This window comes from Mobula hypostoma, chromosome 19, assembly GCF_963921235.1.
Source record: "Mobula hypostoma chromosome 19, sMobHyp1.1, whole genome shotgun sequence".
Taxonomy (NCBI): Eukaryota; Metazoa; Chordata; class Chondrichthyes; order Myliobatiformes; family Myliobatidae; genus Mobula; species Mobula hypostoma.
Genome location: NC_086115.1, coordinates 64,798,402 through 64,814,626, shown reverse-complemented (window position 1 = coordinate 64,814,626; position 16,225 = coordinate 64,798,402). Strand labels below are relative to the sequence as shown.

At 39.5% G+C, this 16,225-nt stretch overlaps 1 protein-coding gene across 7 annotated transcripts in view; it reads left to right on the top strand.

The window, feature by feature from the left end:
- Positions 1 to 14,537, top strand: part of fam204a (family with sequence similarity 204 member A) — a 91,123-nt gene extending 76,586 nt beyond the window's left edge. For all 7 annotated transcript variants that reach the window (XM_063072062.1, XM_063072059.1, XM_063072057.1 and 4 more), the window contains 2 exons: positions 1,871 to 1,977; positions 11,562 to 14,537. In XM_063072062.1, the coding sequence (XP_062928132.1) occupies positions 1,871 to 1,977; positions 11,562 to 11,613 (159 nt within the window). In that variant the 3' untranslated portion in view covers positions 11,614 to 14,537. The remainder of the gene's footprint in view (positions 1 to 1,870; positions 1,978 to 11,561) is intronic.
- The last annotated feature ends 1,688 nt before the right edge of the window (positions 14,538 to 16,225 follow it).

Genomic DNA, 16,225 nt, shown 5'->3' with positions numbered 1-16,225 from the left:
GCTGAGAAACGATCTAGAGAGCTGGGAAACAAAATGCCAGAAGAAAATTTGATTTTTAATAACTTAGTTGAAAAACCACACAAGCCAAGTTTGAACTGAATGAGCTCTTGGAGCAACCAATTTGGCTTCAGTCCTTCTGGCTGAGCCAGAGAGAATTCCAGAAGGGTTTTTGAACCTGACTGATTCCTCCTAAAATTTTGTAAATTCATGCATGTTAATTGTGAATAGAGCTGGTCTCGTAGTCTGTTAGATATGCCCCAGTCTTACATAGAGCGTGACCCTTCAAATGTGCTACTGCACGATACACAGTACCCAAGTAATCTGGGCCAGAGCCTTTGGGAGGGCAGAGGAGAAATGCGGTGTTTATTCCAGATGGTTTGTTGACACATTAAAAATGTTAGCAATGTGATGGAACAGTGGTTCAGTCTTGCAGCCCCAGTGACCCAGGATCAATGCTCACCTGACACACTGTGTGGATTTTGCACCTTCTCCCTGTGCCTACATGAATTAACCTCAACTACTCCAGTTTCCTTCCTCCCATCCTAATTTACCTCTCTCCTGATGGGAATGTGGGGACATTAGATAAGGAAAATACAAGCTCAAATTCAAGTTTATTGCCATGGATGTAATTCCTAGGGTTAAATGTCATAAGCATTTGCTTTTTTGCTACAGCAGCAAGGTACATACAAACATGACAAAAATAAATTACGTAAATTATACATAACTTACACTGCAAAAGAAACATAACAACATTAGTGCAAGTTGAGGGAAATGTAGTCCAGGGTAGAATTAGGGTTTCTGAGGTCGGTTCAAGTACTAATAAGGAAGAAGGTATTGTTGAGCCTTGGGTTGTGGGTCCTCTGATTCCTGTCATCTCATGCTTAATGCCTGCAATGAGAAAATGATCTTTATGAATCAGGTTGCCTTCCTTCCTGAGACATGTCCTCGGTGGTAGAAAGAACTGAACCTGTGATGGAATTGGCTGAGTTCACCAGTCTCTGTAGCCTCTTGCATTCCTGTGCATAGTCGGATGTGATTCAAGCAGTCAAAATTCGTAGGTAATAGATAGCTTTGTGACCAGAATGAGCACAATGTGCTGAAGTGGCCTCATTCTATGTCATAAAGAAATAAAGAAATACACTTCCTGCGCCACATCATCGCCACAAAAATACAGCAGCTTTCTGAGATGGTTAAGCCCTTTCCCCAACATCACTATCCCGAATTACAGTCCTGATCACCATTTGAGAACTTGCCAGCAAACCCTAAACACAAGAACAAATCTAAAAATCTAAAATAAAAGGGGTTAAATTTACACAAAAATATGTAAAGCAGGAAAACTGAGTAGGTTGGAATATTAGGACAGCAACTCTTACCATAATATACTGAAAATGTACGGCCATTCGTGTGAACAGCCTGGGGCAAACCTCGTGCTTTAAAAAAATTGCTTCACATAGCTTTCAAGTTATTGTGGTTTCCTTCTTGCTTCTTGTACCCCCCCCCCCCCCCGTAAGTTAACAAAGAAGCTAAATATTTGTTGAAACTGAGGAATGCTGAATCTTCAGTTTAATGGTTTGGCAAGTTATGCCTTTGGCAGTAGTGTAATTCTGTTACATATCTGTGCACAGTTTGCGTTTCAGTGAGAATTTTTTTGGAACTGAAAATACTCAGCTCTTTTTACATTAATTGCAACCACTTCATGAACTTCATTGTGAATAGATGTGAAGAAGAACAACAAAAATGTTAGGACCATTTAATAATTATTTTGCTGATGACCAGATTTCTGGTAAGAAAGCACATGTGCTATCTTGGGATAAATTTTGATTTTGCATAAGCTTTTGCATTTAACTATTGGTTTTTGGTCTTTCCATAGCTGGGTGTGCAAATAGCAAAAGCTGTTGATTGTCGTGATTTTGCCAAAGCCAAACAAGAGGCTGAAACTTCTCAACAGGCTCAAAAGAAGAAGCAGCTTGCATGGGGGTAAGTCATACATCATCAGTCAGTTTTCCAGTGAAAATACACAAACTGAGCAATGCATTTTATCTTCGGGGAGACAAGGATCCTTGAAGAATAATTTATTTGCTATCTGATGTAGGTATTGCTGGGTAATGTTTCTAGAAATTCTAGAAATATCCTGTGGTTTCTGGCAGCAGCACACTGGGAACCCCTATCTATCAATGGCATGATAATTAATTAATCTTCCAGAGATAGCTTAAGTGATATTTTGATAAGGATCAATACCTGATGCAGTGTATTACATTGCCAAGTTTGCAATATGGCAACACTTAGTTTCAGTGATTTTTCAGCCGTGACAACTTTGTACTATGAACGGTTTAAGTCTGAACCATTACTTTTTAAAATTGGTAACTTTTTGATGCACTTGATCTTTCTAATGTTTGTCCATTCGGTTGACTAAGGTTGCTGCTGTGGATCAATGATTATGTCATGAGTGTGACACATCAGTCTGTTGAGGTAGGCAACAAAGTCAAACATTAACGGTGAAGATGTTTTTGGTGTTCATTTAGAAACATAGAAAACCTACAGCACAATACAGGCCTTTCGGCCCACAATCTGTGTCGAACACGTATTTACTTTAGGAATTACCTAGGGTTACCCATAGCCCTCTATTTTTCTAAGCTCCATGTACCTGTCCAGGAGTCTCTTAAAAGACCCTACCTTATCCACCTCCACCACCGTTGCCAGAAGCCCATTCTCCGCACTCACCACTCTCCGCATAAAAAACTTAACCCTGACACCTCCTCTGTACATACTTCCAAGCACCTTAAAACTGTGCCCTCTCATGCTAGCCATTTCAGCCCTCAGAAAAATACTCTATCACCCCCCCCCCCCAGTTTGAGACTTACACCTGGATTATTCCACTACCTCTGTACTGTCAGAGAAGTTTGAAACATAAAACTGATCTATTTTCTCAGGTGGATAGGAAAGTGATGGTCATCTACTCTCTCAGGTGGAAAGGAAACTGATGGTCATCTACTCTCTCAGATAGACAGCAAACTGATGGCCTTTCAGGAGGGCAGAAATAGAGTGTCATTTACTCTCCAGGTGGATAAGAAACTGATAGTCATTTGCTCTCAAAGGTGGTTAGGAAACTGCTGGTCATCTACTTTAATGTGTGGATAGGTAACAGGGACATCTATTCTCTCAGATCAACAGGAAATAGATGGTCATTGTAGAGTTGACATAGGGTCAGAGAATGTTGAATCTTTGTCGGTGGAGTTAAGATATTGCAAGGGTTAAAAAACATCATGGGAATCATAGGCCTCCAAATAGTAGCCAAGGTGTGAGGTTGAGATTGCAAAGGGTGCTGGAAAAGTCATGTAATATGGAAATGACATGTAATATGGAAATGACACTATTATAATGGGGATTTCAATATGCAAGGGGATTGGGAAAATCAGGCTGGTGATTGCAAGATAGGGAATTTGTTGAATGCCAACAAGTTGGCTTTTTGGAGCAGCTTGTGCTTGAGCCCACTCGGGGAAAGGCTATCTTAGATTGGGTGTTGTGTAGTATCCTGGATCTTATTAGGAACCCTTAGACAGTGATCATAATATGATTGAATTCCTACTGCAGTTTGAGAGGGAGAAACACAAGTCATTTGTATCTGTATTGCAATGGAATAAAGGAAATTACAGAGCCATGAGAGAGGAGCTTGCCCAAGTGGATTGGAGGGGGATACTGGCGGGAATGACAGCAGAGCAGAGATAGTTGAAGTTTTGGGGAATAATTCACAAGGCGCAGGATAGATATGTCTTACAGAGAAAGAAGTTCTCAAATGGCAGGGGTAGGCAACCGTGGTTGACAAAGGATGTTAAGGACTGTATAAAAGCCAAGGAAAGGGCATATAAGGTAGTAAAATTGAGTGAAAAATTAAATCATAAGGTATCTTTTAAAATCCAACAAAATGCAACAAAAATGCTATAAGATGGGAAAAGATGAGATATGAGGGTAGACTAACCAATAATATAAAGCAGGATACCAAAAGTTTTTTTCTGTTATATAAGGAGTAAAAGGGAGGTGAGAGTTGATATTGAACCAGGTAGTGAATGGGGACAAAGAAATGGCATATGACCTTAGTGGGTACTTTGCATCTGTCTTCACTGTGGAAGACACTAGCAGTGTGCCAGAGGTGTGTGTGTCAGGGACCACGAGCATGTGCCAATACTATTTCAAAGGAAGAGTGCTAGGCAAACTCAAAGGCCTTAAGGTGGGTAAGTCACCTGGATCAGATGGAATACATCCCAGAGCCCTGAGAGAGGTTGTTGAAGAGATAACAGATGCATTGGTCATGATCTTTCAAAAATCACTTGATTTGGCATGGTCCCAGACGACTGGAAGATTGGAAATGTCATTCCACTCTTTAAGAAGGATGGAAGGCAAAGGAAAGGAAATTATAGACCAGTGGTTGGGAAAGTGCTGGAGTCTATTAAGGATGATGTTTCGCCTTACTTAGAGACTAATGATAAAATAGGTCAAAGTCAGCATGGCTTCTGTAAAGGAAAATCATAACTGCCAAATCTCTTAGAGTTCTTCGAGGAAGTAATAAGCAGGGTGGACAAAGGAAAGGCAGTGGATGTAGTTTACTTGGATTTTCAGAAGACATTTGATAAGGTGCCACACATGAGGCTGCTTAACAAGATAAAAGCCTATGGCATTACAGGAAAGATACTGGCATGGATAGCGGAATGGCTGACAGGCAGGAGGCTGCGAGTGGGAATAAAAGGGACCTTTTCTGTTTGGCTGCTGGTTCCTCAGGTCAGTATTGGTACCACTACTTTTCACATTGTTTGTCAGTAATTTAGATAATGGAATTGGTGGCTTTGTGGCAAAGTTTGTGGATGATACAAAGTTAGGTGGAGGGGTAGGTAATGCTGAGGAAGCAATATGATTGCAGCAGGACTAAGACAAGTTGGAAGGATGAGCAGAAAAGTGGCAGATGGAATTGGGAAATGTACGATAATGCATTTTGGTGAAAGGAGCAATAGTACAGACTATTATCTAAATGGGGAGAAGGTTCAAACATCAGAGACACAGAGGAACTGAGAACTCCTTGTGCAAGACTCCCAGAAGGTTAATTTATGGGTTGAACCTATGGTAAAGAAGGCAAATGCAATATTGACATCTATTTCAAGGCGAATAGAATATAAAAGTAAGGGAAAATCCTGAGTTTTATAAGGCACTGGTCAGACCGCACTCGGAGTATTGTCAACAGTTTTGGGCCCTTTATCTCTGAAAAGGTGTGTTGCCATTAGAGAGAGTCCAGAGGAAGTTCACAAGGATGATTCTGAAAATGAAGGGATTAACATATGAGGAGCATTTGCAGCTTTGGGCCGGTACTCACTGGTATTTAGAAGAATGTGAGGGGATATCATTGAAACATACCAAATGTTGATAGATAGGATGGATGTGGAGAGGATATTTCCTATGGTAGGAGTATCCAGAACTAGAGGGCAGAGCCTCACAGTTGAGGGACGACCCTTTAGAACAGAGGTAAGGAGGATAGGAATAGGAAACAGATAGTCATCACTCTCACAGGTGGATAGGAAACAGGGTCATTGAAAACCTTAGGTGGATAGGAAACTCATGAACATCTACTCTCTTTGACGGATTGGGAGCTAATGGTCATCTGGTCTCAGGTGGACAGGAATCTGATGGTCGTCTACCCTCTCAGGTGGATAGGAAACAGGATCATCTACTCTCAGCTGGATAGGAAACTGATGGTCATCAACTCTCTCAGGTTGATAGGAAATAGGAAACCTACTCTCTCAGTTGGACAGGAAATAGGGTTATTGACTCTCTCAGGTGGATGGGGAACTGATGGCCATTTAGTCTTTCGGGTGGATAGGAAAAATTTGATGACATTCTTTCAAAGAAAGGGAATAGAATACAAATTATCCCGCTTTCCTAACCAATATTTATAATACCATAAGACATAGGAGCAGAATTAGAAACAGAGAAATATAGAAAATCTACAGCACAATACAGGACAAAGCTATACCAAACATGTCCTTACCTTAGAAATTACCTAGGGTTACCATAGGCCTCTATTTCTCTGAGCTCCATGTACCTGTCCAGGACTCTCTTAAAAGACCCTATCATATCGGCCTCCACCGCTGTCGCCGGCAGCCCATTACATGCACTCGCCACTCTCTGCATAAAAAACTTACCCCTGACATCTCCTCTGTATCTACTTCCAAGCAGCTTAAAACTGTGCCCTCTCGTGCTAGCCATTTCAGCCCTGGGAAAAAGCCTCTGACTATGCACATGATCAATGCCTGTCATCATCTTATACACCTCTATCAGGTCACCTCTCATCCTCCATCCCTCCAAGGAAGAAAGGCCAAGTTCACTCAACCTGTTCTCGTAAGGCATGCTCCCCAATCCAGGCACCATCCTTGTAAATCTCCTCTGCACCCTTTCTGTAGTTTCCACGTCCTTCCTGTAGCGAGGTGACCAGAACTGAGCACAGTATTCCAAGTGGGGTCTGACCAGGGTCCCATATAGCTGTAACATTACCTCTCGGCTCCTAAACTCAATCCCACGGTTGATGAAAACCAATGCACTGTATACTTTCTCAACCACAGAGTCAACCTGTGCAGCAGCTTTGAGTGTCCTATGGACTTGGACCCCAAGATTCCTCTGATCCTCCACACTGCCAAGAGTCTTACCATTAATACTATATTCTGCCATCATACTTGACCTACCAAAATGAACCACCTCACACTTATCTGGGTTGAACTCCATCTACCACTTCTCAGCCCAGTTTTGCATCCTATCAGTGTCCCACTGTAACCTCTGACAGCCCTCCATACTGTCCACAACACCCCAAACCTTTGTGTCATCTGCAAATTTACTAACCCATCCCTCCACTTATTCATCCATGTCATTTATAAAAATCATGAAGAGTAGGGGTCCTAGAACAGATACCTGAGGCACACCACTGGTGACCAACCTCCATGCAGAATATGACCCATCTACAACCACTCTTTGCCTTCTGTGGGCAAGCCAGTTCTGGATCCACAATGCAATGTCCCCTTGGATCCCATGCCTCCTTACTTTCTCAATAAGCCTCGCATGGAGTACCTTGTCAAATGTCTTGTTGAAATCCATATACACTACATCTACTGCAATTGGGCCATTTGGCTCGTTGAGTCTGCTCCACCATTCAATCACGGCTGATCCTTTTTTCTTCTCCTCAGCCCCACTCCCCCGGCTTCTCCCCGTAACCTTTGATGCCATGTTCAATCATGAACCTATCAAGCTTTGTCTTAAATACACCCGATGACCTGGCCTCCACAGCTGCCTGTGGTAATAAATTTCACAAATTTACCTCCTTTATCTCACAGTTGCCATCATTTGGGGTGGCATGACGGTGTAGTGATTAGCATAATGCTATTGCAACCCCTACAGCCTGGGTTCTATTACGCCGCAGTCTGTAAGGAGTTTTTACATTCTCCTGTGACCGCACCGTTTTCTCCCACGTCCCGAAGACATGCGGTTTGTAGGTTAATTGGTCAAATAGGGTAATTGGGTACAGTGGGCTCACCATGCTTCCCTGCTGTACGTCTAAATAAAATAAATAAAAATAAATTTTAAAAATCATATGCAAGCTTATCAGGTTAGTATCACAATGCTATTTGTAAAGACTGTGCGTAAATTAGCTTCCAAATTTCCTCATTACAGCAGGGACAACGCTTCGAAAGATACTTAAGTAAGTGTAAAGTGCTCCAGGAAGTCCCAGGTTTGAGAAATGTTCTATGAGTGCATGTTTTATTTTACTCTCTATGAATTATTCATTTCCATTTAACTGCAATATAATGGAATACATTCTGACATTTCAGCAATGAATTGTCTTGCACAATCAATTTACAAACAATTAAGTTTCAGTTTGGAGCATCACCTATAAAATTTGTAACTGATTTTAACATGGCCTCACAATAGATCACTGATTATAATGTCTGCCTGTATATTCCATTAAAATTGCTGTTGTCCGAAGGTGATGCCGGTACAGTAGTTGGATATTTTAATCTATTGAGCAAACATTCATAGTTGCTTCCCTGGCTGGTTGAAAAATCAACTTTGAAGCAATGTTCCAGCCAGTTGGGAATGAGGTCATTCTGGCTTTGAATTTCAATTATGGAGTTAGAGAAACTGAATAAATCCAGCAAAAATATAATTCTACATTATAAATAATTTGATAGATGCTGAAGGAAACTCAACTGATTCGACATTTGATACCCACTGATGAAAATGATTATTAGCATTGGGAAACATGCTGCCTGTTCACCTATCTATGAGCATGTCTTTATTCTTGAAAAGATCTGAAGAATATTGAGGATAAAAATTGGTAGCCAGACCTTTTCTGTTGATAAATACTTCTTGGGATTGTGTACCGTGTACTGAAATGTGAATCTGAGTACAGGATGGATACAATATCTATTGATGGTATCAATTCTTTAAGGGTTAGTGTGATAGAATTCTGTTGTCCTATTTATACTAGCAATCTGGGTATATATTACAGGCTTTAATATATGTATGTTGTGGTAAACGTCATGCCTCATTATATCTGCCATGTATTGCTGCCTTAGCATGTATAGAACAGAAAATCTGCAGTACATTACAGGCCCTTCAGGCCGCAATATTGTGCCGACCATGTAACCTACTCTAGAAGCTGCCTACAATTTCCCTACCACATAGCCCTCTATTTTTCTAAGCTCTATGTACCTATCTAAGCATCTCTTAAAAGACCCTATTGTATCTGCCTCCACTACCTTCAACGGCAGCACATTCCACACACACACTCTCTGTATGAAAAACTTACCTCTGACATCCCCCTTGTACCTACTTCCAAGCACCTTAAAACTATGCCCCCTTGTGTTAGCCATTTCAGCTCTAGGGAAAAGCCTCTGGCTATCCACACGATCAATGCCTCTCATTGTCTTATAAGATATATTGAATATCTTATTTTTAATAAACTAATATATTTACTCTTTAATATAAAGTTTAGTGTAAGGGAATGCAAAATATTTCAATATGATAGAGGTTGAAAGGTGAAAAGGAATTTTAAGCACACGAGAAAATTTCATCAGTTGCCTGTTCTCTTAATGACCAGCTGTTTCCAGTAACCTTGCCCCCAAGTATGCTGTCGTTCACCGAGCTTCTGTAATTTCCTTGACATAAATGATGCCGTTGTCAATAACTGGATAGAATATGGGGTTGAAACTCTGCCTGGGATTGTACAGGATGCTAGCATCACAAACTTAACTATAGAGAAGGATCCAAGGGGTGTATTTGAGCTATAGCAGCACACCAAAGTGCTGGAGGTACTAGTTTGCAAAGTAAGATCAGCAGAGTCCAATGTTAGGCAGACTAGATTTGTAGATTCGGATTCAAATTGTTTTTACCCAAAGATGCTGGAAGTAAAAAGTAGATCTAGTCATTTTACAACGAAGAAAACCCTGGTGTCTTGAGCCAGATGATAAGTAACTCAATTTTTTTTCTTGGGTAGTCCAGATTAAAGGACTGTGAAACAATATGTGCAAAGACCGTAAGGAAGTTTAGAGGCAAATTAGCCACACAATTTTAAAATAACTGTAGGGAAAGGGGAGGTTAATAGGTCAATAAACAGAAGGGGATTTTCAAAATCTCATTTAATTACAACAAAAGACTGATATTCTCCATTTGGAATGGTTACATTTTCAGTTTCAGAGTGATTGTTTGGCTGTAATTAACCTCTATTGTCATAAAAAATGGTTTGAACAGAAATAGACAGTATTTAACCAACTAGTGAGTTTACCTGTCATGTAAATACCTCAAATTTATCCCAGAGATCAAGATCCCATCATCATGAAGCTAACAGCAAAAGTGAAATAGTAACTATGAATGCTTGACTTAAGACATGCATTTTTCCATCCCTGTTGCTGCTGTACGTTTAGCACATAAATCTTTCCTCGCACATTAGTATTTTGACAGGAAAATCTGGGCCATTTATTCTAAACCTGATAATGTGCACAATATGTTATGACTTGTTTTAGAATTAGGTGAAAAAAATTTATCTAAGATTTTCCATGTTATGTTAAAACATGTTAAGATTTATAGTTCCTCTTTTGTTTTAACGAATTCCAAGCAGGCCCTTAAGATGTTTGCTTCACATGTCTCTAGTCACAGGATCAAATCACAGTGGAAGTTAATGTAATCATTTGCTTAACAACGTGTTATGAGTTTACCTAGTTGTTAGCTAGGCCATTAGAAAGAGCAACTCAACATGCTGGAAAAACGTCCATGCATGGTCTGCAGACAGCAGAAGCAAATGGGAAAAAAAATGGAGTTGCTGGGTAGTTTTATTTTGAGCTTTGTGCACAGACCAAGTTGCATACTTAAAACTTGTACCAGCACCACCCCCTTCGAACTCATGGTGTCTCATTGCTTACACCCAGTCTATGTACTAAATCCATTACACAGCTCTAAAATGAGGATGATAAACATTGGGACTGGCCGTTATCCTGTTTAATCTGACATTGTGACATCGTGAAAATGAAGCAAAAGTTTACAACAGTGCCTAGTTAACAGAGCTTGGAATTACAACTAGCTACACATAAAATAAATTTGAAACAAAAATCATCATGTGAAAACCAAATGGTGTGTATCTTAACAATGCCAAAAGGACTTGAATAACCTTCGGCCTCTGTGTTGATTCAGCAACAACTCTTCATGACATTCCCTTTCTGTTTCCTGTTTCTGTCACCTCTGGACACCAGCTGATCTGTGATTCATGTTCGAAGCATTTTAGTCCCACTTTCATTGTTCTGGTGATACATAAACCAAGCCAAAGAAGTAACAGTGCTAAGATGAAATCGGACACAATAACAGTGTATTGGCCAGCTGAACAAATCATGATTATGGATTCAATGTGAACAATGCTCTGAAAGTATATTATGTTGCAGGCAGTGCAAAAGATTAGCAATTGGACCAGTTTCAGTGGGAAAAGCATCTGAAACCTATCTTCAAAATAGTTCTAGAAAAGGAAAAGCTATTGAAAATTTATAACATTAACAGCTTGGTAACAGTATTTTTTTTTAAATTTTATTTTTATTTGGATAAGGAATTCACAATTATCACGTACTTTTTTCACACATATAACCTTTTCCATTTTTTTATATGTATAAAACTACAATTATTTATACATTCTTAAGTACACATTGAGATTCAGTGATACATTACTTCTACGTGTTATGGTAGTGCAGCATATGGGAGTACCCACCAGATACCACGGGTGACAAAATAGTGCTTTAAAGCCATAGTTTTCATAGAAACTCACATCCCTATTTGGTGCATATGTGTTACAACATACATACAGAAAGGTGGGAGGCTTTGGCATCTTTGTTTCTGCTAGTTTCTGTCAGATGTTGGCATCATGAAGAATTTAACCATTTTCTTTATAGTGATTTGTAAACACTGTACTTTAAAAGGTATTTGAGTTAAATAGATCATTCTGAAGCAGATAAAATACAAACTAACATTGTATCTTTTTTAATACAATCCAGATTCGAAGCTAAGAAAAGATGGGAGACAAAAAGCAACATGGGCTATATGTGATGTTTGCCACGGGATAGAAATTAAGTGAGCACTGAGATGTGAAACACTTGACCTGCACTTGCACTCTCAATCCAATCTCAAGGGAGTCATCTGGAAGCACTTTACAGGAATATAACAACCATTGTGCCCTGCCGCTTCCATGACTGCAAATTTCTGATTGAGAATGAGTTAGCCTTTAAGTGTTTAAAATCTGAACATGGTCAAGGAACTTGAAAGAAGATTTCCCCATTTTATAAATATCCCCCAGCAAGCCCAGTAATATCTTCTGTTGACACAGTTTCGTGATGTGAACAATAATGCAGTAGGTGTTTCTGTCTATCCCACTACCTCATTCAATGTAAGCACTATTTACAAACAGAAGACTGCATTTTCAAACCACTATGAGATAAAATCTTTGCCCATGTCTGTTGAAATAGCAGTACAGTCCCTGTACTGCTAGTTGTCCTGCCAATGGAGGAAAAAAACTGCTTTGCATTCCTCAAGAACTCTTTCTTCCTATCAGTCACTGGAACTAAAGCTGTGGAGAAGATTGCTGTGGAGAAAAATATCCAATCATTTGACTATAACATTAAGAATGGAGAATGTTTTTCTCATAAAGCAGTCACTCGAGTTCACTCCAGATGATAGGTTTGTACATCTGATGTGTATTATTTCAGCTTATAGATTGACAAAAACTTTATACTTCCTTCTGTAATAAACATGTTTTGTCAATTTGATGTCCTTATCACCATTCGACTCTTTTCTGTGGATAAGTTGAAAGGAGGAGTTTGTGTGTGTGTGTGTGTTGGGAGGCGTGGGGAGGAGGAAAGGGATTATATCATCTATCAACTGTACTAAAAATGCTAATTGTCTAATGGATAATAATAATAAGTACTTTATTAATCCTGAATGGGAAATTCTTTTGTTACAGCAGCAAGATTTAAAAACACACTTTGCAGTGTGCAGACTTAACTGATAAAAAACAGAAGAATAATATACACAATAATGTACCAATGTGCAGTAGTAATGTACCAAATAATAAAACAGAGACTATTGTGCTATGATGTGTGTTCTCCTGTTGCACAGAGATGAAATGTTGTATATGCTTGTTGCATCTGGTGGGAAAGATTTTCTGTAACGATCTTTGTGACAGCAGAACTGAATGAGGATGTGCTAGATTATCCATAATGGATAACAGTTTGTATAGTGACCTCCTCTCCATCGCTAACTCAAAAGATTCATGTTAGGGTAAACATAACATAACTTCAAAAGAAACTGGTAATTACTAGTTTTATTTATTAGTTTTACTTGTTTAACACCTCTACAGCAAAGAGTTTAACAGCTGATGGCAAAAATTGTTTCCAAGCTTATTTTCATTTACTGTTATATAAACTGTTTAACATTTCTTTATTCATTAAGTTGAAGAGAAATAATGCAAGATAAATTGGAATTTTTTTCCCAATGGTACATCCAGTTTGGCACAAAGGAAGTTTCTGTCACAGTGATTATTTATTTGTTCTTTTTATGCCATGTAAGCAAGCCAGCAGAGCGATCCCCATCAGTCCCATTCTCCCACTTGTTACTCACTCTCAGATGCCCAGCAACTTCCTCTGTGCTTCTCTTATTATGCAGCTACACTGTCGATAGCAATGTCTAAGAACAGGCAATTCCCTTGTCCTGACAACACTTATTCTTCGGCGTGGATCACAAAGACTTATTGATTGGAAGTTATTGGCTAATGTAAATTGGCCCTCAGGTAGGTGAGTGATAAAGGAGATATGGGTTTTAATTGACCATAAACTATGGGGAGAGAAGTACTGGCATTGGGATTACCTTGAGAACAATCAGAGACGCGACAGGCCATTCAGCCTGTGTTGTTTAAATTATGGGAAGTGATACAGGTGGACAAATAAAAAAAGCTGCTACATTTTATTAACTACAATGTAACTATACATCAGTAGAGTCATCATCATCATCATCAGGTGCAGTGCCCAGATTGAGCTTTGATTGTCATGGCCCACACACTCCTGTTTCAGGTGTCTCCATCATCATTTGTCTTTGTCTTTGTCTTGCTTTCTTCCCTTCAATCTTTCCCATAATTACCATGCAATCTAACTCCTCTTTCCTAATCACACGTCCAGTGAAGTCACTTTGCCTTTTCATGATCTCATACATTATTTCTCTTTTTGTGTTTGCTCTGTTCATGACATCTTCATCAGATATTCGTTTTGTCCATGATATTCTTTGCATCCTCCTCAAAAACCACATCTCTGCTGCTTCAATTCGTTTCCTCATGTTACTAGATATTGTCCAACATTCTGAGCCATATAACATAACTGGATAAACATAACATTTTAGTGCTCTGAGGCGGGTTGTCATGCCTAGTTTAGTATTGGTCAGTATACTCTTCGTTCTCGTAAAGGTGTCTTTTGCCATCCCTATTCTTCTGATGTCCATGTCGCACCTGCCATCTGATGTCACCCAGCGTCCTAAGTAGCAAAAATTCTGTACTTGTCTTCCCTGATTATTCTCAGCCTGCTGATAGGATTCTCCTTTTTGGATATCACCATACGTTCTGTCTTTTTGCAATTGATAGATAGACCCATTTTTGCACTTTCTTCATCAACAACTGTATCAATTAAGTTTTGTAGTTCTTCCTCCGTACTTGCAATTAACACAGTGTCATCCGCATATCTGAAATTATTGATGTTTTCACCGCCAACTTTGATTCCCAAGATGTCTCTTATTTTTTGTAATATTGTTTCACTGTACACATTAAACAAATCAGGGGAGAAAACACACCCTTGTCTAACGCCTCTTGATTTTCGTAAACTGACTCACTTCTCCATCTATTCTTACAGCGGCAGTTTGTTCCCAGTACAGATTTCTGATTAGGTGGAGGTCTTTCGAATCTAGATGTAGAGTTTCCTGTAATATTTCGAATAACTTTCTGTGCTTCACTTTATCAAATGCTTTTGTGTAGTCAATAAAACAAACAAATCTTTTTGCACTTAAATAGCTCATTCTGATAGTATCCGTAACATCAATATTGTGTTTCTTGTACCTTCTTTGTCTTTCACAAAACCACATTGTTCTTTACCTAGTTCGGCTTGTATCTTACTTTTAGCTCTTGTCATCAAAATTCTTAGAAGTATCTTGGTGATATGACTTTTAAACTTATGGTCCTATGTAATTCACATTCTGTTGCTCCAGGTTTCTTAAGAACAGTGGTACATTCTGATTTTTTCATCTCTTCTGGTATTATTCCAGTCTCATAAATGTCATTTATGAGGCTCTGACTGGGGATTTTCAGAGCTTTGGGGAAAGTGGAGTTACTCCTTAGTCATTTATTGCTCCCAGGGCCGCCCTGACTCAGAACGGTAGCACCTGCAAGGGGTTCCTGCTCAGGATACGAGCGAAGGCCAACGGCAGATCCGGCAGATTCATTAACTGAACTTATGACGGAGAAGGCGGATGAACTAGGACCTCAAATGTCAACGGCTATAGTACAGGCGGATGAACATTTGGGAAGAGAAATGGCGATTAGTTTGCCCAACGGAAGGCAATAGCAAACCACCATTGCTAGATACTAGGTTTTCCTAGAATCTATTTGCTTAGAAAATCATGGTCAAACTCACGAAATGTATTGCACAACAACAGCATCAAGAAGACCTTCAAGACAATTCTGAAGATGCTCCGCTCGGTAGGTTGATTCTGGGCAGCAGGGGATCCCCAACCGTCATCAAGCTATTGCTCATAAAATTCAAGTAACACAAATCAGTAGAATACTCTCATGAAAAAACCTAAAATCTTTTTTTCCTATTTCCACAAAATGGATATGACCAGTAAATATTTCCAATATATTTTGTTTTATTTCACTTTAGTTTACATGGAAGAAAGTCTTCATTCTATTTGAATCCGGTTCTTGGAACTGAAAAGCAAGTGTCAGTATTAACCAGTAGCTATGTCTGTTTCTAAATGCAGCTGGGATGTTGATCTGCAAACCTGTGGTGTTTACACCTTGGCATTGCCTATTCTGGGCACTGTGGGACTTTAATGTTAAGAAATGCAAATATTATGAATCATATGACACTGTGGTCCTGGTAAGGAATTGATTATTTTCCCACTTTGTTTTGAGGTAGAACATCAAACTCTTACACTTTGTCATCCAATCTAAAGTCTGGTCTCTGAAAGTTACCTCAAGTTCAAGTTGAATTGTCATTCACCATACAGAAATATAACCAAATGAAGCAGTGTTCCTCTGGGGCCAAGGTGCAAAATACATTACCAACAGTACATAGCACACTACATATTACACATGTAGTTACAATTTCACAAAAACATACAAAGTAAAAATATATAGTCTCAAGTCCCTGAATGTCCAGCTTGTTCTTCCACCAAGCGAACACTGGAGGGCGGCACCAAGCAAGCACCAGAGGGCAGTCTGTAGCAATTGACTCACCTTCCGAGTGCAGAAAACCTTTTCTATTGCCTTCAGGGCAAGGTTCATGGGGTAATGGAATACTATTCCCCTGCTGGGATAAATGCAGCTTCAATAGTTGTGAGGCCTGATACCATCCTGGACAAAGTGACTCCACACATTTAAACATTCACTTCCTCCACTTTTGCCACA